The sequence below is a fragment of the Cyprinus carpio genome, chromosome B3 (genome assembly GCF_018340385.1).
Source record: "Cyprinus carpio isolate SPL01 chromosome B3, ASM1834038v1, whole genome shotgun sequence".
NCBI classification, from domain to species: domain Eukaryota; kingdom Metazoa; phylum Chordata; class Actinopteri; order Cypriniformes; family Cyprinidae; genus Cyprinus; species Cyprinus carpio.
In genome coordinates, this window is record NC_056599.1 from 18,025,129 (window position 1) to 18,047,934 (window position 22,806).

The 22,806-nt window shown below is 39.3% G+C and overlaps 1 protein-coding gene across 3 annotated transcripts; it reads left to right on the top strand.

Annotated features, from left to right (window-relative positions):
- The first annotated feature begins 1,275 nt into the window (after window positions 1–1,275).
- On the top strand, window positions 1,276–22,806 carry LOC109078602 (ubiquitin carboxyl-terminal hydrolase 31-like). 3 transcript variants are annotated; one of them, XM_019093844.2, is made up of 17 exons: window positions 1,276–2,848; window positions 5,739–5,876; window positions 7,477–7,571; window positions 7,654–7,746; window positions 10,603–10,738; window positions 11,026–11,173; window positions 11,836–12,010; window positions 12,178–12,289; window positions 12,423–12,517; window positions 12,875–12,952; window positions 13,604–13,733; window positions 14,477–14,596; window positions 16,733–16,958; window positions 17,067–17,225; window positions 18,293–18,445; window positions 18,614–18,652; window positions 18,737–22,806. In XM_019093844.2, the coding sequence occupies exons 1-17, from the start codon at window positions 2,321–2,323 to the stop codon at window positions 20,236–20,238; spliced, it is 3,927 nt and encodes a 1,308-aa protein (XP_018949389.2). In that variant the 5' UTR covers window positions 1,276–2,320; the 3' UTR covers window positions 20,239–22,806. The 3 variants fall into 3 exon arrangements, with proteins under 3 accessions (XP_018949389.2, XP_042575992.1, XP_042575993.1); XM_042720059.1 differs by lacking the exon at window positions 1,276–2,848 and adding an exon at window positions 2,863–3,062; XM_042720058.1 differs by lacking the exon at window positions 18,614–18,652 and having other exon boundaries at window positions 1,277–2,848.

A 22,806-nucleotide genomic window follows, 5' to 3' on the forward strand; every position in this document is an offset into this window, starting at 1 on the left:
AGATAGATAGATAGATAGATAGATAGATAGATAGATAGATAGATAGATAATCCTAATGTTAATCTAATTATATATACACAGACATAGTACTGTGCAAAAGTCTTGAGACACTAGTAAGATTTTGCTTCCCAAACATTCATTTTGCCATTAATTGTAATAATCCAGTGAGATTTTTGTCTGACACAGAGATCTGATCTCATCATCAGTCTGTTTGAAATGACATGAAGAAACCGAACAAACTGAGACAGACTCAGTCCAGAAGAACTGTGGCATCGTCTCCAAAACGCTTCAAGAGACCTACCTGCAAAGCTATCTGAAAAACTCTACGCAAGTACACCTAAAGCTGCTTTAAACACAAAGGATGTTCACACCAAATGTTGATATAATTTAGTTAATATAAATTAATTGATAAATATTTTTTTTAAGCATCCTCACTTTCCAGCATTTTTACACGAGTAGAACTTTTCACAATACTGTAGCTTTGCAGGAAGGTTTCCTCAAGCACCAGAAACACTGGATTGACACAATTCTTGGCAGACCTTTTTCTTTTTTTTGACCAAAGGCGAGCAACAGCATACCCTTTTATTGATAAATAAATAAACAAAAAATAAATATGAAAATTTCTCTATAAATACTCTGTGTGGTAAATATACTGGCTATGCAAATCCACAAAGTAGGACACTTCCCAAAGCATAAAAGTCAGTTGGGTTAAAATCCTGTTTGACAAGATTTTCAAATGAATCTAGAACAGGTTTGTGTGGCGTCTTTGTGACTAAAGTAACCGCCTCAGTGCCTTCAGATTTCAGCACCTCTCTCATATGGATAACATAGTCTTCACATTTAGTGTCCTCAGTCCTTTCACTGTCTTCTCCAATCTTTGCTGCAAAGCAAAAATAATATCAGAAGGAAAATGTATTAAATGTTAAATCTTTCCCACAAAGTTTCTTAATGACTGCCCTCCTCAGAATGGATGAAAGTTGTGGTGTTTTTTAGTCTTCCAAATAGCCTTTAATTATGTCAGCCATAAACATGATTTACTTAGCTACTGGCCAGTTGCAGTTTTTCACCCAAAATATTCTTAATTTTTTAAGTTAATTTAATAGAATTACAGATAGGCCTAATACAAATGAATAGCTATATTAAAGGAACGCATTTCATGTTCGTTTAAGGGCTGCTTGAGCTTACCAGGGGTTGAGTAACCTGTTTTAAAACACTTTTATGTCGTGCACTGCTCATTACGAAATTAAGCACTACGACTCCCTAAAGGTTGAGGAGGACACCCAAATCCATGAACACAGGACAGTAGCTACTGCGGGGCGGTGACGTCACGGGCGCACCGCCGCCCTGCAGTGATTTTAGTAACTAAAGCGCTCGAGGACGCAACGGCCCAGCGACACATCAGTATCACTGCCAGTAACCACCGGACACCAGAAGGAAACCGGGAACACGCGAAACCGTTTTGGGAGTTGTGATGCACGCCGATCTGTCACCGGTTCGCGCGCATCTGCTGCTGTAGCGTCGGTCTCGCGCTGGATAGCGGTCGCTGCGACTATTGGATATAAAACAGACAAACAAGCCGAAGCGTCTCTGCTGAATGCATAACATTTAGCGGTCGGAGCGTCATTGCCTGGGTGGAGTTGCAGTGCATCGCTCAATTATGCATGAAGAAGCGGCATCGGCTAGCGCACTAGCAGCGCAAGCTAACCACTGTCCCGTATTATGACAGTGACTTGCGTGCCTACAGCGTTTGATCAACACGCGTGGCGGTCAAGCGCGTCTGACTTTGATGCTGGTGCTAGACACGATGGTCTCGGGTAGAAATTCACTTTTGCCCGTCATTTCACTGACATGGCAAACGGTTAGCCAGGGCAGGCCTAGCTAGCCAGCGTGTTCGCTAGTAACAAAAAAATCACTTCACTGGATTATAAACAGCATGCAAACCCTAACGGTTTGATTTTAGAGGATAAATCCAGTGAGCGAATAATGCAGTGTGTTAAAAATGCGCAGCGAGTAGATGCTGCTATTTAATAGCCGGGTTACTGGCTTGACAGGTTTTGATATCTGAAGAAAAAAAAAAGTGTCAGGCGTGCGCGTCTCACAATGCATTTTCTCAAGGCAACTTCGGATCGTGTCACTGAAGCAAACGCTTGGATGATAGATGCACTGCCTCCGGCCAGCTAGTTTTCCGTGACTTTGCGAAGTAACAACATGCCAGACCTTGAGTGGATCTTATGCGCTAAATAAGCAGCCAGCGTTTGCACAGCGCTTTAGCAATTGTAGCTAGATTCTCGAGAGAGGGGATGCCCTAAACGCTCCAAACATGTCCAGCAAAGCTTCGGGCAAAGAGAAGAAGTCCGGCTTCAGCAAGAAGCTCTTCCGCCGGGGCTCGGTGCGCTCCGTGGGGAGCTTCATGAGCAGAGTCCTGAAGACCCTCTCCACGCTCTCTCATTTCGGATCGGAGCTGCACGCGCCCGAGGGCGACAAGGACGATGGGGGGTTCACAGCCTTCAAGAACGAGGGCAAGGGGTCCGTTGCGTCGGATGACAGCGACTGCGGGGGGTTCCTTGCCAGGGATAAAATCCCCGGAGTGGCCGGTTTGAAGAACCACGGCAATACGTGCTTCATGAACGCTATTCTGCAGTGCCTGAGCAACACGGAGCTGTTCGCCGAGTATCTAGCGCTGGAGCAGTACCGAGGCGACCAGACGGACGACGAGAAGCCCAAGACCAACGGGGTCCTGCAGAGGAAGGGCGGTCAGGACAGAGGAGAGGTGACCGAGCAGCTGTCGGGGCTGGTCCGAGCCCTGTGGACCTTTGAGTACACGCCTCAGCACAGCCGAGACTTCAAAGTGAGTTCACGCGGAGGAGGGTGGTGACGTCGTGGGAATATTTTACCTGTCTGCTGTAACCACGCATAAAAGATTATCTCCGTTAACCGAGATGTGTCCTGAGAAACTGAATGACACCTCTAGGGATGTTTTGATGATTCTTTTGAGTCGGATCTTTTCAGTGAATCACTTTAGCAGCTTCACAAAAGTCGTTGGAATGAATCGGTTTGAGCAGGTCAGTGACTTGCTGATTAATTGAACCGAGAATCGGATATATAACGGGGAATTTGTAGTCTTGAGTTTTGAATAACTTATTGGAAACATACTTTTCGAAAGAAGTGATTCATGGAAATGTGTCGAACTACTCACAAACTGTGATTATGTTTGCAGTGACGTTTTGTTGGTTGCTATAGTTAGTCTCGCGAAGCCAGACCTTCAGAGTGAAGGTCTGGAATCTATGGCAGCTTTCATTGGCCAAGGCCCGCCCACGAGGCCGTTTGACTGACATGTCAAACAACCAATCACAGTTCGTTTTGTTCATCGTCACGTTTCGAGGCGTGTAAATGTCGCCACAATAACAGACCAGTGTGTAAAACTCTTGGACATATTTTAAAGATTCTATGCAAACTTTAAATATTTCACATACTTTTGTAAATCCAGCTTTTAGTTGATCGTTATAAGCGCTCGTCGTCACAGTTGTAAACAAAACGGCTTTCTTTTTTGTGAGGGGGTTTGGCGCCACAGTATTTTTGTTTCCATATGGAACGTTAAAGAACGCGACACACACGTCTTGCTGAAATCCTCTAGAATTTAACCAATACGAAGACGTCTTCGACACTCCTGAAGTGTTTCCACTTTTGTGTGCAATATGCATCAGACGTTCAGCCAATGGTCCGTGGGCGTGACGTCTGAGGCTGAGACTAGTTGCTAGTCTTCTTTAAGGTTTAAATGCTAAAAAGATTCTCCTATCCCACTTTACAGCCATAAGCAAGCCATAGGTAGTTTTCATGGAAAAGTGCTTTAAAAGAATTTGGGCAACCTGTTTGGTTCCCTTTGGTTAACCCTTTTGATATATTTAAAGGGGTCATATGATGCGATTTCAAGTTTTCCTTTCTCTTTGGAGTGTTACAAGCTTTTGGTGAATAAAGAAAATCTGTGAAGTTGCAAAGACTAAAGTCTCAAATCAAAGAGATATTCTTTATCAAAGTTAAGACTCTGCCACACCCTCCTAAAACGGCTCGTTCTAACACGCCCCCACATCTCTACATCACTATGTGGGAAGATTTGCATAACGCAGCCCGGATGTTCACACCAAAAAGAAGGCATACCTTTTATTCTCGTTGTAGTATTGTTGTTGCCACCGCCATCCATGTCGTATAGACACTGTGTGTTTCACCATGAAAGCGAAACTACTTTGTTTGGCCTTCCAAAAGAAAACACGACTAGAAATCATGTTTATATCACGTTTATAATGGGTTTGATGTTTTTATCTCGTCGCTCCGGCCGGATAAGGCATCCCAATATGTTAAGAGGCGTAATATTTCCGTCACACGCTTGAGGCATTCAGCCAATCACAATGTGCTGGGTACCTGGCCAATCACAGCACACCTCGCTTTTCAGAGCGATGAGCTTTGTGAAAATAAACGACTTTCAGAAGGCGGGGCATAGAGGAGAAACAATAATGTACAGTATGTGGAAAATAATGTGTTTTTAACCTTAAACCGCATGAACACATTTCATTACACCAAATACACAAAATAATGTTCTTTTTAGCAACATCATATGACCCCTTTAAGTGGTCCCTACCTAGGCATTATTTCAGTCCACTGCTGGTGGAGCATCATATGAGTTTTATTCAGTGTTATGTTAACCCTGTAAAGCCTGACATGCGAAAATAGTAAGTTTTTTTTTTTTTTTAATAACAGAATGGTTTATAGAAATTTTACACATCTAACAAAAAGTTTGCATATGTTTTTTTTAATGCAATAAAACGCATAGAGTATGTTATATGTGGTACATATAGTATGATATATAGAGAATATGAAGCTCATGCTCAAGAAAAAAAAACAACCTGAGACAAGAAAAAAAAGAGGCCCAAACTGAGCAAAGATTGTTGCAGATGTTGTGATTTAGCCTTAATGGCCCAAAAGTAAGAAAAAGCTATATCTTTTAAATTAGTGAGATTTTTATAATAATATAGCAGATTACATAAATGCATATAAATGTCAGTTATCACTATATTTCTCCCAGTAAGGCTTAGTTTTATGATCAGAGCTCTGCAGCATGATCAAAGTGTAGGGAAAAATAAAATGCAGCACAATACGATTATGATTGAGAAATGTACAAATAAACATTGCTCAAAAGCCTGATATATCATATCTGATACTCACAATTTAATGATTTTTCTTAAAAATAGCAAGTAAACCTAAGTTTCCGCAGTCCGTTAATCTTAAATGTTCATTCTTACATTAACTTTTTTAAGTTAATGTAAGAATCTTTTTTTTTATGGAAGTTTTTTTTTTTAAGATTGTGGGTTCGAGTCTCAGGCCGGCAATACTACAACTGAGGTGCCCTTGAGCATTACAGATTTTACAGCAAAAAGACACAACCTGAAAGTGGAAATACTGACAATTATACTAGAAGACCATTTTCCTGCTAAATAAACTTCTGAAGTATTATCAGTCATCAAGGTTTGAACATGTTGATAATTTAGAGTCCTTCGTGAATCATGTATCAAATATGATTCAGTAGGCTTTAAATGGTTAAAAACACATAAAAGCGAATCCCTAAAAAGCACAGCTGTCAACACTCAATAGAAGTTTTCCATATGTGATCTTGTTTCTGTAGATTAGAAACATTCATGTCTCATTGTTCAGAACTTGACTGATACTCTCTGGGTGTGTTGTGGTAGAATGCTGTGGCCAGGAGTTCCCTGCAGTACCGAGGAAATGCCCAACACGATGCCCAGGAGTTCCTTCTCTGGCTGCTCGACCGTGTCCATGAAGACCTCAACCATCTTGTACACCCTAACATCAGAGCCTCTATAAAGGTATGGCTGATGTCTTCGTGAACGGACACAGTTGGGTTTAATGACCGGATGTTTGGTCTAAGGCTGTCGCACAGTACGTTCACCTCTTAAGGTCAGCTGAATTAGGAGACCGTTAACCACTCCAGCTGTTTACAGAAGTTGCACAGAATGCCATTTGTTTCAGCAGCTCCATAAAAGCTTGGGAGCTCAATCGTTTAAATAGCAGAACAGGAGAAGAGCCAAGCGTGGCTGGATTTATAGAGCCATTCTGCCCTGGAATGGCAGAGTTTCACATCAAACATGAATCTGACAAAGATCAGGAAAGAAGAGTTTAGGGCACTCAAATCCTCCCCTGTATCAAACGCATGGGACGTTAAGTCACATCCTATGGCCTGTTCGGTTTCTTTTTACAGCCTGTGGTGTCCTAGTCAGGGTCAGCCACTTGCATACTCGCATGAGGTCATTCAGCTTGTCCGATTGATTTAGATGTGTGTTGTGGTTTCCTGGAGTATTTGCCGAGAAGCTCAAGGCTGACAGTTTCCTGGCTGACTGACTGACTGCGCTGCTCTGAAGAGCCAGATGCTTAGCTGGAATCTTAAACTTATAGAAGAACGCCAGTCTCTCAAATTATTAATCACTTACACTGTCTCGGCAGTATATCAGGGTTTTATTTATTGACTCAAGCTCTACGTTACGGTGCAGCATAATCATATGAACCTTTAATCTGACTTCTGTCAACAGTTCTTCTGTACGCTTGGATTGTGTAGATAGTGTTTAAATCACAGCATTCTAGATGGTTTAATAGCAGATATACTAGTACTATTGTTTTATGAGAATTTTTTTTCTTAACTACACTGAATGTATTTGATCAGTAAAAACAGAAATATTGTGAAATGTTATCATAATGTAAAATAGCCATTTTCTATTTGGATATATTTTAAAATGTAATTTATTATTAATTTATTAAGCTGAATTTTCAGCATCATTACTCCACTCTTTAGTGTCACATGATCCTTCAGAAATCATTCTTATATGCTGATTTGATGCTCAAGAAACATTTATTATTATTATTATTATTATCATCAATCTTGAAAACAGTTGTGCTGATTAATGTTTTTTGTGGAAACTGTGATACACTTTTTTTCAGGATTAGTATTTTTTTTTAATGGGTATGTTTTTTTTTTTGTTGTTACTGTATTCAGTGTTAGTTTTTTTTATTTTTGTGCATCCTTGCTGAATAAAAAAAAAAAAATATCTTACTGACCCCAAACTTTTGAATTGTAGTGTATATGATGCAGTTTGTGTCTTGTATCTCGTAACTCTCCAGTAAAAATTTTCATTGCGTAATATTTGGAGAATTTACTTTGACACACACCTTGTGGTGATCATATCATGTTTTCAGAAGTTTTCTAAATTATGTAGTTGTGGCCCTGCTTTATGTACTTGACTTGAAATGTATCTGCCTGTAAATGACACATTTTATATTTATTTTTTATTATTAGTGTTTGTTATGTGATATGTAAGTCTATCATGCATATTTAATAATTGACCGTCTGCTGGCTTGTTTTGAGTTACTGATGTTGTTAAATAGTGCCTAACATTCTCATGTTTGTCACCGTAGCCTCCTATTGAGGAAGACGATGGAGCGTTAGAGGGACCTTCACCTCCTCTTTCAGCCGGCTCGTTTGTTCAAGAGCTGTTTCAAGCTCAGTACAGGTAATAAACACCCTCGGTCAGCTGTAAATATTAAATGTTTGTCTTAGTTGAAATCGCTCACTGTGTCCTCTGTTGATTCCAGATCCTCGCTTACCTGTCCACACTGTCAGAAACAGAGCAACACTTTTGATCCTTTTCTTTGCATCTCCCTCCCAATACCATTACCTCATACACGGTAAGTACTGATGTCAGAGAGAGCGCCATATAATTCCTTTCTGTGTGTTCTGATGACAGCATCATGCTTCATCTGTAGGTTTAGACATGAAGGCAGATTGATCAACCGTCATGTCTTTATTAATGGCGTGACTGATCAACAGGGGTAGGATGAATATTAAGAAATATGCTTAGACACCTGAGTTTAGATGAAGTGTTCGATTTCATGACTGTAGGAATGATGTTGTTCATTTAATCTGCTATGGACTTTCACTTTGGAATTCATAGAAAACTAATGGCTTCATTTAATTCTTAACTGAACTTTGGGCTGGATCTGTAACACAGCCGACCACATATTGTCACCAATCATGAAACATGTTGTCACTCTGTAGTAACTATATAGATACACTATAAAAATACAGTAAAAACAATATTACATGTTAGCACAGCTTTACATTGTGATATCAAAGCTGAATTTTTAGCATCATTACTCCAGTCTTCAGTGTCACATGATCCTTCAGAAATTATTTGCTGCTCAAAACAGTCAGTGTTAAAGTTGTGCTGCTTAATATTTTTTTTTTTGTTTGTGGAAATTAATACATTTTTCCCTCTGTAATCTTTGATGTAAAGAAAGTTCAAAATTACAGTATTTATCTAAAATAGATTGCAACGTTTTAAATGTTTTACTGTTACTTTTGATCAATCTAATGCATCTTTGCTGGATAAAAGTAATAATTTATTTAAAAAATAAAATAAAAAATACTTTATTGATCCCAAACTTTTGAACAGTAGTGTATTTAATTATGATATTTGGAGAATTCTGAATTAAATACAGCTATATTGAGAGCATCAATAGCATATTGATTACCTTCGAAAAGAATTTCTGAACAAAGGTGTAAAAAAAAAGGTAATGTACAGTAATACGCTTACAGTAGACGTCTATGGTGTTTTAAAAAAAAAATGTGAGAATCTTATTTTTGACAGGAATTATTCATTTGAGGCTGGACTACTTTTCTAGGGGGATAGAAAAGTTACTGTCTTTATTCCTGTGGATATTTCTGTCATGTTGTTTTATAAATACTTAAGTTGTACAATCATCCTAAAGCTACATGTTTTACCAAGTTAATGTGGATATGATGATATGATATATGAAAGATTGCATTTAACTTTGCACAGGCAAGGTTAAGAAGAAGTGAAACACCTCTCATAGTCTAAAGCTGCTTATAATATTTATGAATATATTGAATTAACTTTTATTTTTGTTTTCATTTTTTTTTTGTGCTTTGCTCTCGTAATTTTTTTTTTGTATATTTCGATTAAAAAATATTTTTAATATATATATATTTTTAATTCAGTTTTTTTTATGCTTCACCTTGAACTTATTAAAGTAATATTTAGTTTGCATAGAATATTTTTGTTTTATTTCAGCTTTATTTCAGATACCCAAACGATTTGTAGTCTTAGTTTTAGTTAACAAAAACAACACTAACACTTACCATGTATCTTCTCATTGTAAGTGTATTACTAAACAAAGCAGACATTTTCCTTTGTTTTTACAATCTTATGGCCAAATTAAACTTATTTTCTGTGGAAATTGACTGCTTGCCATGCATATCTATATACTTTTACTCACAATATTTCTTCGTAAAAATATAAAGGTTCCAAAGTTGCTACTTTCTCCTTGTTTTAGGTGCTAAATATATACTTTTCCCTTCAAATAATCATCCTCTTCTGCTTCTCTCCGGAGGTGCTCTGATGCTATTTTTAAGAGGCCAGTGTAGTGGTTGATCAAGGAGAGCAATTGGTTTAATCCAAAGGCATTTTTAAGCTGCTGAATTCATTAGTACACATTAATGATTAAAGAAGCCGTAGTATTAGAAGACAGACAGTGATTTACAGCACACCTGCCCCTCATAGTACTGCAGAGATGATGAACCAGTGAATAATAGTCCCTGGGAGAGTAGAATAGCTGGGCAGGTTTCACTTCCACATCATTATTGAGTAAAACCTAATCCAAAAGGTTCTACATCATAAAGAAGAAGCGGGGGATATTTTGACCCCTCCACCCGCTGTGGCTTTATGCACTGTCTGCATTTCTCTACTCTAAAAAACATTAGTGCAGAGAAAGACTAGATTGGGAGCTTATGCTCTGCCAGCATGAAGAATGACCGATCCGAGGAAGAGGAAATTTCTTCTGGAAGTTCAGCGATGTGCGACTTAAGCGATAGTTGCCCTGGTCGACACAGTCTGTGGGAGTAGATTTCATTTGCCCTCTCCTTAATTCTGTTTATCCATGCTTAGCAAGTGCTGTTATCTCTGTGTATTATTTCATAGGCCATTTATTCCCTACGCTTTCCTGATATGCTACTTCACTTGGGCAGATATTGATGAAGAGTTGTTGATTTAGTCTGCTTTGCCTTTTGGGGCCACTGCACACAGCTTTTGCTCTTTAGAGATGAGTTTGCTTCCTAATGCGTTTAGAGAGGTGATCAAGCATCATTAGAGCAATTCGAAATGCTTTCAGTCCTTACAGGCTGCTGAATGCTGTAAAAGAATCTTAAGTAGTGTGTTACGTTGTGTCAGCTTGTATTTTAAATTCATTTTTTTTGGAATGTTTATTTATTTATTTTATCCACACCCAAAATGTAATTGTTTTTGCACATGAATATAGTTGCATTAGCATTCGTCTTTAAAATAATAGTTCAACCCAATTTACTCACCCTCATGTCACTACAAAACAAATCCATAGGACTTTCATATATCTGTGGAGCCTGTAGGTTTGCATGGGGTGATACATGAACTTCTTATTCTGCCGTTGGTTGCTTCAGGGCCTGAAGTTGCTTTGGATTAATTTGTTGTATTACTTGGCATCCTTCAGGCCTCTGTATGTGACCGTGGTTTATCAAGGCAAGTACTCTCACTGCATGAGGATCGGTGTGGCCGTACCACTCAACAGCACTGTGTCCAGACTGAGAGAGGCCGTGTCACGTGAGACCAAGATCCCACCAGACCAGGTGCAGTTTCCACTGTTTTTTATTTTTTATTTTGCCAAGATACTGAGATGTTATTTTGCATCGAATTCCGGTCTTGGTGTAAAGATCTTTACTGTTTCCCTGAATACAATATTGATTTTCCATTAATACTGATGTGTGGACACTGATGGAGGGTTGATTGCCATTTGTATGTTCGTCTTCCCTCATAAAGTCATCAACCAAAGCCGTTTCCTGTTTGTTTGCCTTGTTTTACCGAGATGTTGAGTGTATATCACTTCTGACCATCCGTCTCTCTTATGTCTGTGCAGTTTGTCCTGACTGAAATGTATTACGACGGTTTCCACCGCTCCTTTTGTGACGATGACGACGATCTTGATATCATTCAAGAAAGTGACTCAGTCTTTGCTTTTGAAACTCCTGAGACTTTTAGATTAGAAAACATTCGCTCTAAAAGAGGTACTCTTTCATGCATCGCACTTTGGTTATAGCTCAAAGTATACATCAGTTTTGTGCAGGCTTGGTCTGTGCCATTTCTCTCCAGAATTTGACCAAAAAAAGTCTTTGTATTTGTTTAAACTGGAGTTGCAGGTATCGGTTTATTTGCTTATCTAGGTGGGTGTCTATTCTTGTCACCATCTCCTGTAGTCAGTTGTTTTTCAACTGTGAAACAATTGGGCCGGGCCAGTGTTGTCCCCTTTTGGACCAACAAATTAATGCAAAAAATAAATAATAAATCAAGGCACATGTGCAAACTGAGCATACAGAGTATGTGTGGTTAGAAAACTCGAGCTGTGCTGATGACAGTATTTACGAAACTGTACGCAAACCTTCGCATACACGTAAAAACCGAAGTATACTTTGGGGTTAAGAAAAACTAAATGTGTATCAGATAATCCTAATTATAAGCAATAAGCATTTATTGAAACATTAAAATATAATGTTGGAAATTGAGCTAAAGGTAGTGCTTTGTCTTTGAAAACATAGAAACTATATCTAGCTTAGATTAGGATCATCATAAAAGTAGACTGGAGAGTATGAAAGTAATTATCTTGATACTATTTCTAACCTTTTTTGTTGTTGTTTTTAGTGATGCAAGTAACATCTTTAACCATTTCCAGGGAGCCTTCTTGCTAATCTGAATCAGAACAATTTGAAATCTGGAGCGGAGAGCAGCCGAACGCCGTCTTTCATGCAGGGTGCGCTAAATCCAGCAACTCCCAACAAAAACACTGGCTGTGAGAAAATGATTCTGCTGATCTGTAACAGAGCCTGCACTGGCCATCAAGGACGGAGGTATAATTAGAGTCTTTCCGACATGCTTACATGAGTTAAAGTTCCATTATTTTTGAAACAATATCTTACAGTACATGGAGAAAATGTAGTAATCTCATTATACACAATATAAGACAGCAATGTGGCACAAACTGGAAAATCAATACAGTACTTTGTGTTTGTTGCAGGTTCGGTCTTCCGTTTGTACTGTATCTAGAGCGCACTGTGACATGGGATGTGTTACAGAAAGAAATTCTGGAGAAAATGCGTCACCTTCTAAGACCAGGGGTTTACATTCAGGTCAGTGAAACCTCTACTTGTTGTTAAATACAGGTCTTGAAATGCATCTTTTTTTTACGAAGTCAGTACAATTAAATTACCTTTTTTCTTGCATAAAACTTGCACTTCTGATAAAGTGGGTTGGTGATTTTAGGTTGGACCCTTTAGTCTGCGTGTGGTTGGAGTAGTTGGAATCACATATCTGTTGCCACAGGAGGAACAGCCACTATGTCACCCGACTGTGGAAAGGTTTGTAATGCATAACCATGTGTTCAGAGCATATTGTGTGAACTTAAACTTCAGGTGTTCTACTGACTGATTTAGACATGTAAATTTTTCTACTATTAGTGCACATAGACAGTTCTTCCACAGGCAAGCAAGTAGTCAATACTTTTATTACAACAGCATTTTTAACTACACAAACCAAAGACATTTGATGTTACGCTAGATGAATTAATGAGTGTAGCTGAAAAGTTTATTATAACAGCTTTAGTGTGATCATTGAATTTAACACGTGTAATAAAACAAAATACTACAAAGCTTGATTCTTCAGTTTGTTATTTTCTTGGCAAACATCATGCCTTTCCTTTAATCTTTGCTTTTTAGAGCATATAAATCCTGTGGGCCAGGTGGACCTCCCCATGTTAAGATTGTAGTGGAGTGGGACAAAGAGACCAAGGAATAGTAAGTCAAATGGAGCCATAAATAATAACTTGTCTATAGTGTTTTTTTTTTGTTTTTTTTTCTTGTAGTAGCCCCAGATACATTTTTAATAATAAAAATAATAAAATAAAAAGTTTTTTTTTTTTTTTTTTTTTTTAAATAAAAAAATATTTTATTTGTTTCCCTTTGTTTCCCTTGTTTCCCATTAACCATGAACATGCAAGTGTATTGTTAAATTATTGAAGTATTATATTTAAATGTCAGGAAATACTTCAAATAAATATTTTAGTTGTTTAGTTGAAAGTAAAGTTTGGGAACCCCTGCATTAAAAAAATAAAAACACAAATGGAGCCTTTTAGATGCCACTTTATTTATTTATTTGTTTGTCTAATGCACGGAAACTTTATACTGCTGTACACTTCCTGTAGGTAGTTTGTGGTAAGATCAATTCCACAGGGGAATTGTATGGTTAAAAATTTCAGAGCAAGACATTTCAGTGAAGCCAGGAAGGAAGGGTCATTTCAAACATTTTTTGAAGTTCGACACTGTAAGTGTCAAAGGAGTTTCTTGACCACATGTGTGCATGTATTAAACATTCTCTGGCAGACTGTTAGAGAAAATATCCTACAGAGAGGATCGCAGACATGCTTGACTGGTTTCTGATTCCCGCAGTTTGTTTGGACACACTGAGGAAGAGTACATCCCTGATGCTGAGAGTGTGTATCTGCACAGAGAGCAGCACCATCAGCCGCAGGCCTGCACCCTCGCTCAGTGCTTCCAGCTCTACACCAAAGAGGAGCAGGTAAAAGTCAGGCATAATACACGTTCAAGTTTTACCTTCACAAAGGATCCATTTACCCAAAAATGAAAACTCTGTCATGTAGTCACTATCATGTCTTTCCAAACCTGTTTGACTTACTTTCAAAGGGAGAAGTTTCAAAACTAAGCCATGCAATGAAAATGAAAAAAGTCCAAGGCTGTCGATCAAGATTTTTATTGAATAGTGACTTAAATTTCTGTCCCTTCCTCACACAGGAGGTGATTTATGATGTTTTAATGTCATTTCTGGAGCTCAACAGCCCTCATCCACTTTCTTTGTATGGAAAAGAGCAGCTCAGACATTCTTCTTCTGTGTTCATGGAAGAAAGTCATACAGGTTTTGAATGACATGAGAGTGAGGAATGAAGACAGACTTTTGATTTGTTGCGTGAACTATCCCTTTAAAAGAGCCCTCACGCTCCTTTAATTTCTTTCATTTCCACTTCTCCAGAGCTGCCTTTGTGGGAGCATATGTCAGTGTTACTCTATTTCTGCTGTCAGTGCTGTTTTAAAATTGCTAGTTTTTTTGCAAACACATCTTTAACCCTGGAATGGGTCCACATATCATATAAATATACACTGTGGTTAGCCAGAGCCGGCCTTGGGCAGCTAAGAAAGGGTTTGGAACTGGCTGTGCTTTAAGGAAAATGAAGGAACTGCCAGATTTGTAAATGTTAAACCTCTCTGACTGATTATGTTTATGTCTGCTTCCTGTATGTCTTCCAGTTGGCCCCAGATGATGCTTGGCGCTGCCCCCATTGCAGGCAACTGCAACAGGGGCAGATCAAACTCAGCCTGTGGACCCTGCCGGATGTTCTCATACTGCACCTCAAGAGGTTTAGACAGGTGCTGTATTGATCAAATCACATTCCCTGCACAAATGGTGCTCTCTGCATGTGTATGTGTGATAGGGCCTGTTTACACCTGGTCACTTTGTGTGTTTTCTCTGATCGGATAGCTATCCAGTCGTGAAAAGACCAGGGATCTCATTTTAAAACTCTCCGTAGATTTCATCCTGAAAGTGTACGTATGCACATAAGCTAGATTTTGTATACTCACAAAAGTTTTCAGATTTATAAAACCATGTGTACTCCAGAACCTGAGCAAAAATCCCTTTATAAATCCCAGTCAGGGGAAAATTGTGCATACGTGCATCTCCACCCCGACTCCTCCCCCAAATCACCATATATGGAGCTTACAACGCCTAGTTTTAATATGCATAACCTCATCTGCATATTTTTTCCGTCCATTCCCATCAACGTGACACCATACTTAACACCGTTAAAGGTACAAGACATTAAGGAAATATGAGATATGGACTATAAATGCCATTTGTGCCATACACTTTTTATTGCTAAAAATCATCCAGTATTCTTATGTTTTAGCATAAATGTATCAAAAGCCATAAAAACAAAACTGTTTACAATAGTTCTCAGATAAATATTTTAGAAAATAGTTGATCTCATTCTTTTCCACTGACCAAATAGTATTTCAATTGTTTTAAACAATTCAAATAAAATGTAATTTATGCAGTTTTGCTGATAAGGTGAATATCTTTTAGCTATTTTTAGCGTATTTTTATTGCAGTGTAAATGGAATTGTCTGACTCGGCGCGTCACTGACAAAGTAGCCTATTTTAAAAAGAAAACATGCAAATTACCATTTTCTTCAAGTTGTATCCTTCAAATACAGTGGTATTTTTCATAATGTTGTGGAGATGCCTTCACAGGGCATCAGCACCTCCGTGCAGCTGTGGTTGTACAGTAAGATATTATCATTGGACCTATTCAAACCAGACAATATAGACCGTTCCACCGAATCCAGCAGTGTCCGCCACAATATCGAAGTGCGCATCATTGATCATTGTTCTCACAAAAATATTTTCTCATAAAATGAGATATGCAGTTTAGTCTGAAGATGAATTATTGTGCACCTATAGCACTCCTCGCTGTCATTAAAACAGCATACCACAGGAAAAGTGATCAAGCGCATACACTAAACATGCCTAAATTCGTATAGTTTTTAACTTCTGTGTAATGACTTTATGTAATTTCATTGGTTATCTCCATTAATGAGAGTGGAATATTTAATGTAAATGTGTATATCGAAATGAAAACAGAGTTTAAAATCATTTAAAATTGCTTACGCATTTTCTATGCCCATTTTGTGCGTACGCAACATTTATAAATGAGACCCCAGGTGTAAATGCAGTCCCAAATGCTTTCAAGACAGATTTAAATCTGATCGCTCAAACCACTTCAGGAGGTGGTCTGGGACACATTCCAGACAAAACTAGACAAGTGTAAATGCATCTGGTTGTTGAAGCCACATATGCAAATTTTACTCCTCCCAAAATGTTAAAATAATAAAGTGTGAGAGTGTTATAGGCTATATGACATGTTACAGTCAGATATAATACAACATGCATCACCGCTGATGAGTAGCTGAGTATCTCTTCAGCGAGCCGATGCGTAAACTGCTGCAAATAAAACTGAAATTAAGTCACAGACTCTCAACACACAATCATCCTCATTAAAAGTAGTTAGACAAACTTATCTTTCCAGTGCTGATGCCACTCTCTCTTCTTTTGTGGTCTTTCGTCTAGAAATTAGCTGATAATGAATAAACTGCAGCGCATGTCTGTTGCTTTCATTGACGTGAACTCTATTAAATAGTGCAGGAATTAAAGACACAAAGACACATTTATGTGGCCAAGTGTAAATGGAACTGTTTTATCAAAACCGATAGATATCCGATCAGAGAAAATGCATGAAGTGACCAGGTGTAAACAGGCCTGTAGAGTGGCCTGTGGTGAACGTTTGGATAGTAACTTAAAGTTTGAACCCCACCAGGGGGCGATACTTTAAATATCATGAAGGTCTACCTGGGGAGTTGTGTGTTAGCATTCCAGTTCACTATCTTTGGATAAAAGTGTGTAATGTGTGTAAATAGCTTACTAATGTGTGGACCTTGTGTCTTCAAGAAGGGGACAGGAGGGTAAAGATGCAAAACATGATACGATTTCCTTTGATTGGCATGGATATGGCGCCTCATGTGGTGAAGAGAAGCCAGAGCAGCTGGAGCTTACCCTCCCACTGGTCCCCATGGAGGCGACCTTACGGACTTGGCCGTAACCCAGATGACTACCTTTATGACCTGTATGCTGTGTGTAACCATCATGGAAACATGCACGGAGGGCATTACACAGGTAATGCACTAAGAACTTAAGTGCTTGGATTTACGTCAGAATTTCATTGAATTACCTTCTTGACTGGTGGTTTTGATATTTCAGTCCCTATTTTTTAACTCTTAACAGCGTACTGTAAGAACTCCATTGATGGGCAATGGTACTGCTTTGATGACAGTGAGGTTCAGCCTGTAGCTGACGAGGATGTCTGTCAGCAAACCGCATACATTCTGTTCTATCAAAGGAGGACAACTATTCCCTCGTGGTCGGCAAACAGCTCTGTCGCAGGTGACTCTTGTTCCTTATTGAGTTTTGGGTTGACACAGTTTGCTGACTCATTTGTCTTGTTCATTTAGAAAGCTTGTGAAGGTGCTGGCATGTGAACCAAGTGACCCTCTTTTTCCAGCCCAATGAAACTGCTTCATATTAATATGACACTCTTTGATGAGAATTTTAGTAGAGCCTGATTCCATTTCGGAGAAATAGAAAAAATAAAAGAATTAAAAGAGTTTGATGTACTGTCTAGACATATCTAGCATTGAAGGGCCTCCGGCTCATTTATGGAGACCAAGTTAGAAAAAATGAGTCATTTAAAATCATCATAATATTGACATCAGTGTCATGAGCACATTACAGAAACAGTTCACCAAACAATGAAAATGTCTCACTTTAATTATTGTAAATTACTCTTAGGGTACTTTTATGACTTTTTATTTTTAAACAGTACTGCTGTTTTATGGGCCTAATTTTAATTGAACCCCCCCCCCCCCCCCAACCCAGTTAAGACATCACCCTGCAGCCAGTTCTGATGTGATCACATCAGTCCATGATTTTCTGAACTCTTAACCGAATCCGAAAGTGTAAGCTTAACTTCACAGGGTATTGTGTGATGTAGTTAACCAATGAAATCAGCTGTTGGGCGTAGTTTGTAGGAATGTAAATCGGAGGTTTCATCTCAAAATGATATGACATCGATTCTCATAGCCAGTGATACGATATTTTCCAATACCTAAAAAAATGTACCATATGATTACGATATGATTCGATTTGTTTGGGGAACAAAAAATCATGCGTTGTATAGCAGTAACTGCTATATGACCAATCAGCTTTTACATATCAACATCTGTCTTTGTATTCAACAACCCTGATGATCAGCAGTGGTTAGTCTAAAAGATCAGCATATGAAGACTACTGTATCAGAACAGCCCAATTAAGGGTCTAAGGGTCAGAGAGTGGACAGAAAATGGACTGTTTTTTTTTTTTTTTTTTTTTGTGAAAAATACCCTTCTACAGCAATGCAGAACATGTCCCTATAAATGAAGATCCTTGTTTTTGGATTTGTGTTACTCTTTTAGGCTCCACCAGCTCATCTTTATGTGAACACTGGGTTAACCGGCTTCCGGGCAGCAGGCCACCCAGCCTGGCCTCTGGAGCCTCCTCAAGACGCACATCTCTGATCTCTTTGGCAGAGTCAGTGGAGTTTCCCGTTGATCGCAGTGAAGATGATGGTGAGGAGCTACGTTATGCCTCTAACATGGGCGTTCATCTTTCTGGTGTCTTTAACGTAAAGCTGAGTAGTACCGTATTTTGCCCTTATCTTCCTTGTCCTCTTATTCTGTGTATTGTGTCAGTGTTTTACTCTTGCCTTTCTTTATTATGTCTTCTCTCTTTTGTAGCTTTAGCGCTTACTAACACAGGATCTCCCGCCTTGCTCAGTTAAGACAAAACTGCATGCCAATGCTCTTTTCATTCAGTCTGGTATCAGCACATTAGTTAAAAACTCTCTGTTCTTTTTGTAGGAGGATTTTCAGCGCGGCCTTTCGTGAGGAGCATCCAGCGGCAGAGCTTGTCATCCAGATCGTCGGTTACCAGCCCTCTGGCTTTCAGCGAAAATGGGACAAAACATTCCTGGTCCCTGTCACAGAAACTACAAATGAGATCCAACTCGCCCTCGCGATTCTCCTTGGACTCACGCTCCTCCCCTCCTCTCGAGAGGATAGGTGAAGCTTGTGACGACAAAGTGTCCACGTCTTGCTTCGGCGGCTACAGCAGACATGAACGTCAGCCCAGCAGTAAGGCCCCACTTGCCATGATGGAGGGTAATGGCAGTGATGATGGTAGCGGGAAACGGATCCTAGACGAGGCCTATTGCAGAGCTCCGACGCAGTCTGACAGGAAGAGCTCTAAAGGTGAGCCCGTTGACAACAACAACCAGATTAATGCTGTGGACCAGAATGCTCTCGGAACGCCCGCCAAAGAGCAGAAGCATAAGAGCTCTGGGTCAGAGAAGAAAGCAGATGAGAAGAGCTCCAGCAAGAAGAGTTCTACCAAAACCAAGGGGGACCAAGAGAAGCCCTCCAAGAAGCGCCAGAGCACCTCTTCTGTCACCAAGTCTCCATCCTCCCAAGTGTCTTCCAGCCCTCAAGCGAAGGGCACCAAAGCGACCAATCTAAAACAGAAGAGCGATTCTCCCAAGAGTACCAAGGGTACACCTTCAGGAACACCCTCCAGAAGGAAAGAGTCTTTGCAGGCACAGGAGTCTCCAGTGTCTGGAGGCACAAAGGGGAAGCCGTCCCTTACTTCCACACCCCAATCCTCTGCATCTCCCTCGCCCACATCCAAAAAGAGCTCCTCGGTGGCTGAGAGGAACTCTGTGTCTGGCAAGAAGAAGCTGGTGGAGAGAGGCTCCAGCAAGGACTTGGCGCACACCAGTCCCCTGGCAGAGAAGTCTAGAGTCAGTGCCACCCCGCGAACATCCCAACCTAAAACTGCCGAGGTGAGCCGGCCTGAAAGGAGGCCGGTGAGAAGCTCTAGCAGTAGCTCCTCAGTCACCAGCCTGCGCTCCCCAAGCGTCGCCTCGAGAGACTTCCGCCGCAGCAGCAAATCTGAGGAAAAGGGACTCTCGTTCTTTAAGAGCGCACTTCGGCAGAAAGAGACTCGGCGGTCAGCCGATCTGGGTAAAACCACGATTCTCGCCAAGAAGGCTGTCGAGAGGACTGCCAAGTCCAGCAGCCAGTGCAGACTCGATGCTGACGAGGGCGAAGGCTCAGTAAACTCTTCTCTGCAGGTCTCTCCAGAGCCGCGCTCCTGCAAGGTCGCCGCCAATGAGAAAGAGTCCTCAAAGACCTCCACCCCTAACAAACGCTCTCTCTTACTAGTAGGCAAGTCCAAGTCTTCCAATTCTGAGACTAGCCTTCAGTCTCCCATCAATGGAAAGAGGCATCTTGAAAAGATCTCATCCTCTAAAAAGCTTTCTTCCAGCATGCAATCCTCTGCACGGCCAACACAGACGCCTCAATGAAATTTTAATAGCAGTTCCATTATTTTCTGTAATGCAGCTATTTTTTGATGTGCCTAAGAAAAATATAAAGTATATAGTATATACCTGTATTTTACTTTTCTCAAAGAAAATATGTAAATTATCAGAAAGCGCCTTTCTATCCTGCCATGGAACCAAATCGGTGCCTCTGGCAAGGTATGGTATATGAATCTACTACTGTTCACGACTCTGAATAGGAATGTTTTAACTTAGCACTTTGTATATATTTTTCCTCCCTTGAATAATGCTTAGATGTAATGGATACTATGTACAATACTTTTTAACTTGGTACCATTCCTTTCTATTTGGACAAGTCACTTGTGATGAAATTAGATTCTTGCGCTATTCCTTGGAGTACTGTACCAATTCACTCCACAACTACACTTGGTGCTATTTACAGTCCAGTGTTCCCCTGGCACTGATACAGCATGAGATTGAGAAGAGTTACATCATGAAACCTGGCCGAATTTGTGACTGAAGACTTAATGGGGTTCGGCAGAGTCAGAACAATCTCTTTGGTACCTCTCAAAGCCTGCTCTTCTACCCCAACTTTTTTATTTTGTACTAAGAGCAGTTACAAGTGTTCCAGTAGCATTACTGCCCTTAGAAATATGCGCAACAATGCCAACTACAGGCCGATAGCTGAATTGTTGCTGTATGATTGTGTTCTTTCAAATGGTAAATTAGTGAAGGTCTTTAAATGAACAATATTTAGTTTATTCCAGCAAAACGCTGTGATCTACTTATCTGGATATTAATGAAGGCAGTGTAAGCCCTGCATGAATTCGTTTTGTATATCTTTGTTTTTACAATGAAAGTTTAAAACCACATAATCATACTTGAACCATTTCATGCCCGCCAAGTCCAATGTCAACATATATGAGCGGTTTTCATTTGGCTTGCTCCGAGCTGGGGTTAAACCCTTGCGCAGTGGTTTTTATCTCCCATATTTATCTGTGGACAACCAGTGCAATAGTTTTCAACACTTTGTAGGAGAACAGATATATGACCTTCCTTACTTGGGAATCATGTTGAACTTAATGTTGCTGTTTTAGAAACAAATTATTTTAACTATCAATACAGTGCATATGCAATAGTGATAAAACCATTTAATCAATGTAAATCAAAATTTATTTTCAGGACTGTAATGGCTCACCACAATGGGTTTCATTATTTGTTTTTATTTGTATTTTTTTTTTTTTTTTTTTTTTGTGCCAAGACTTTGTGATTTAATATCCAATTGAAATGGCTCTGCAGAAACCGTACTTGTCAACACTATCGACTTCACCTAAATACATTTTCTTCTCAATTTAGCTCAGACAAGTTCATTTGGACTTATTCAAAATGTTATGTATGACAGGAGAAATGTAAGGTTAAGCAAGTCATTATTGTTACATTTGCATAATAGTGTCATTACGTTGGCTGCTGTTCAGCTTGCTGCCCTGTAATTAAAACATTAATCCAAGCGCTGCGGACGCCACTGTTGAACCATTCTCATTTTCATGCTGCTTTTTGGTCTCAGAAACCCATCTCTTTCAGCACACTTTATCTTAAAATAGATAATTCAGCAATGAACCTAATGTGTAGCACGCTTCTTATTTTTTGCGACAGGCGCATATTGTGTGTGCACTGAAAAAGTATTTGTAAAAAGCAGTATTGCATGATTACATTAACGCATGCACTTAACTATGCAAGTAACTGTTGCTAAACAAGACGAGTCTGGTGATTAATGTCTGATTTTTTTTTTTTTTTTTTTTTATAAAGAAAACAGCATGAATTGTTTCCTTTTTTTGTTGCTTTTTTGCACACTTGCCCAACTTTTAATTTTTTAAATATTGTGATATGAGAACATAAATTATTAACTTTAATCATATGTATTCCAGAATTAGCAATTGGCATTGTTTTTTCCTATCTTTTTTATTATTAAAACTGTTATTTTAATTCATAAGCCCTAGCATAAGACCTCCCTGTTTCCATGTGATTAATTTAGTTTTGGTTTTTCACATTTCGCTGGCGTGATGTGGTCTGCTCATGCTTTCACATGTAGTATGTAGGGAATGTTGTATCTTATATCAGCTGTGTAACTTTATCGTCGGCATTCAATCAGTGCACACAAGTCCTGCATCGCTTGCAATGCTGATACCCTAAACACTACATTCAATTTGTTTTTCATGTCATTCCATGTTTTAAGTTGTGAAGCTCTCGAACCATGAATTCAGAGAAGTGCTATTACCCTCTCTGTAGTCTTACTGCAAATGGGATGTTTTCAATGGCTCAAGTGCTAATAGGACATGGTCTTATCAAGTGTTTGGATAGGACAGAAGATTTTATCATTATAAAAAAGCTGTATCAGTCTTATGGTATAATATGCGTGCTCTTGGTTTACACACTGGACTTGAAAGATTTCTCTCAGCCCAGAGCAGTTTTCATGTATTGTTCATGAACTGGTACGTGCTTTGGTGGGCTTATAACTGGGCTGTCATTTTATTTAATAATGAACAACAGTCTAAGTCATCCAAAAGAGGAAAATAATATTTGGTTATAGAAAAA

Excerpts from the sequence above, each read along its gene's own strand:
- LOC109078602 (XM_019093844.2), top strand. The coding sequence starts at position 2,321 with ATGTCCAGCAAAGCTTCGGGCAAAGAGAAGAAGTCCGGCTTCAGCAAG. Across the intron at positions 12,011-12,177 it reads ACTGGCCATCAAGGACGGAG|GTTCGGTCTTCCGTTTGTAC; the intron begins GTATAATTAGAG and ends TGTTTGTTGCAG. Across the intron at positions 18,446-18,613 it reads TGATCGCAGTGAAGATGATG|CTTTAGCGCTTACTAACACA; the intron begins GTGAGGAGCTAC and ends TCTCTTTTGTAG.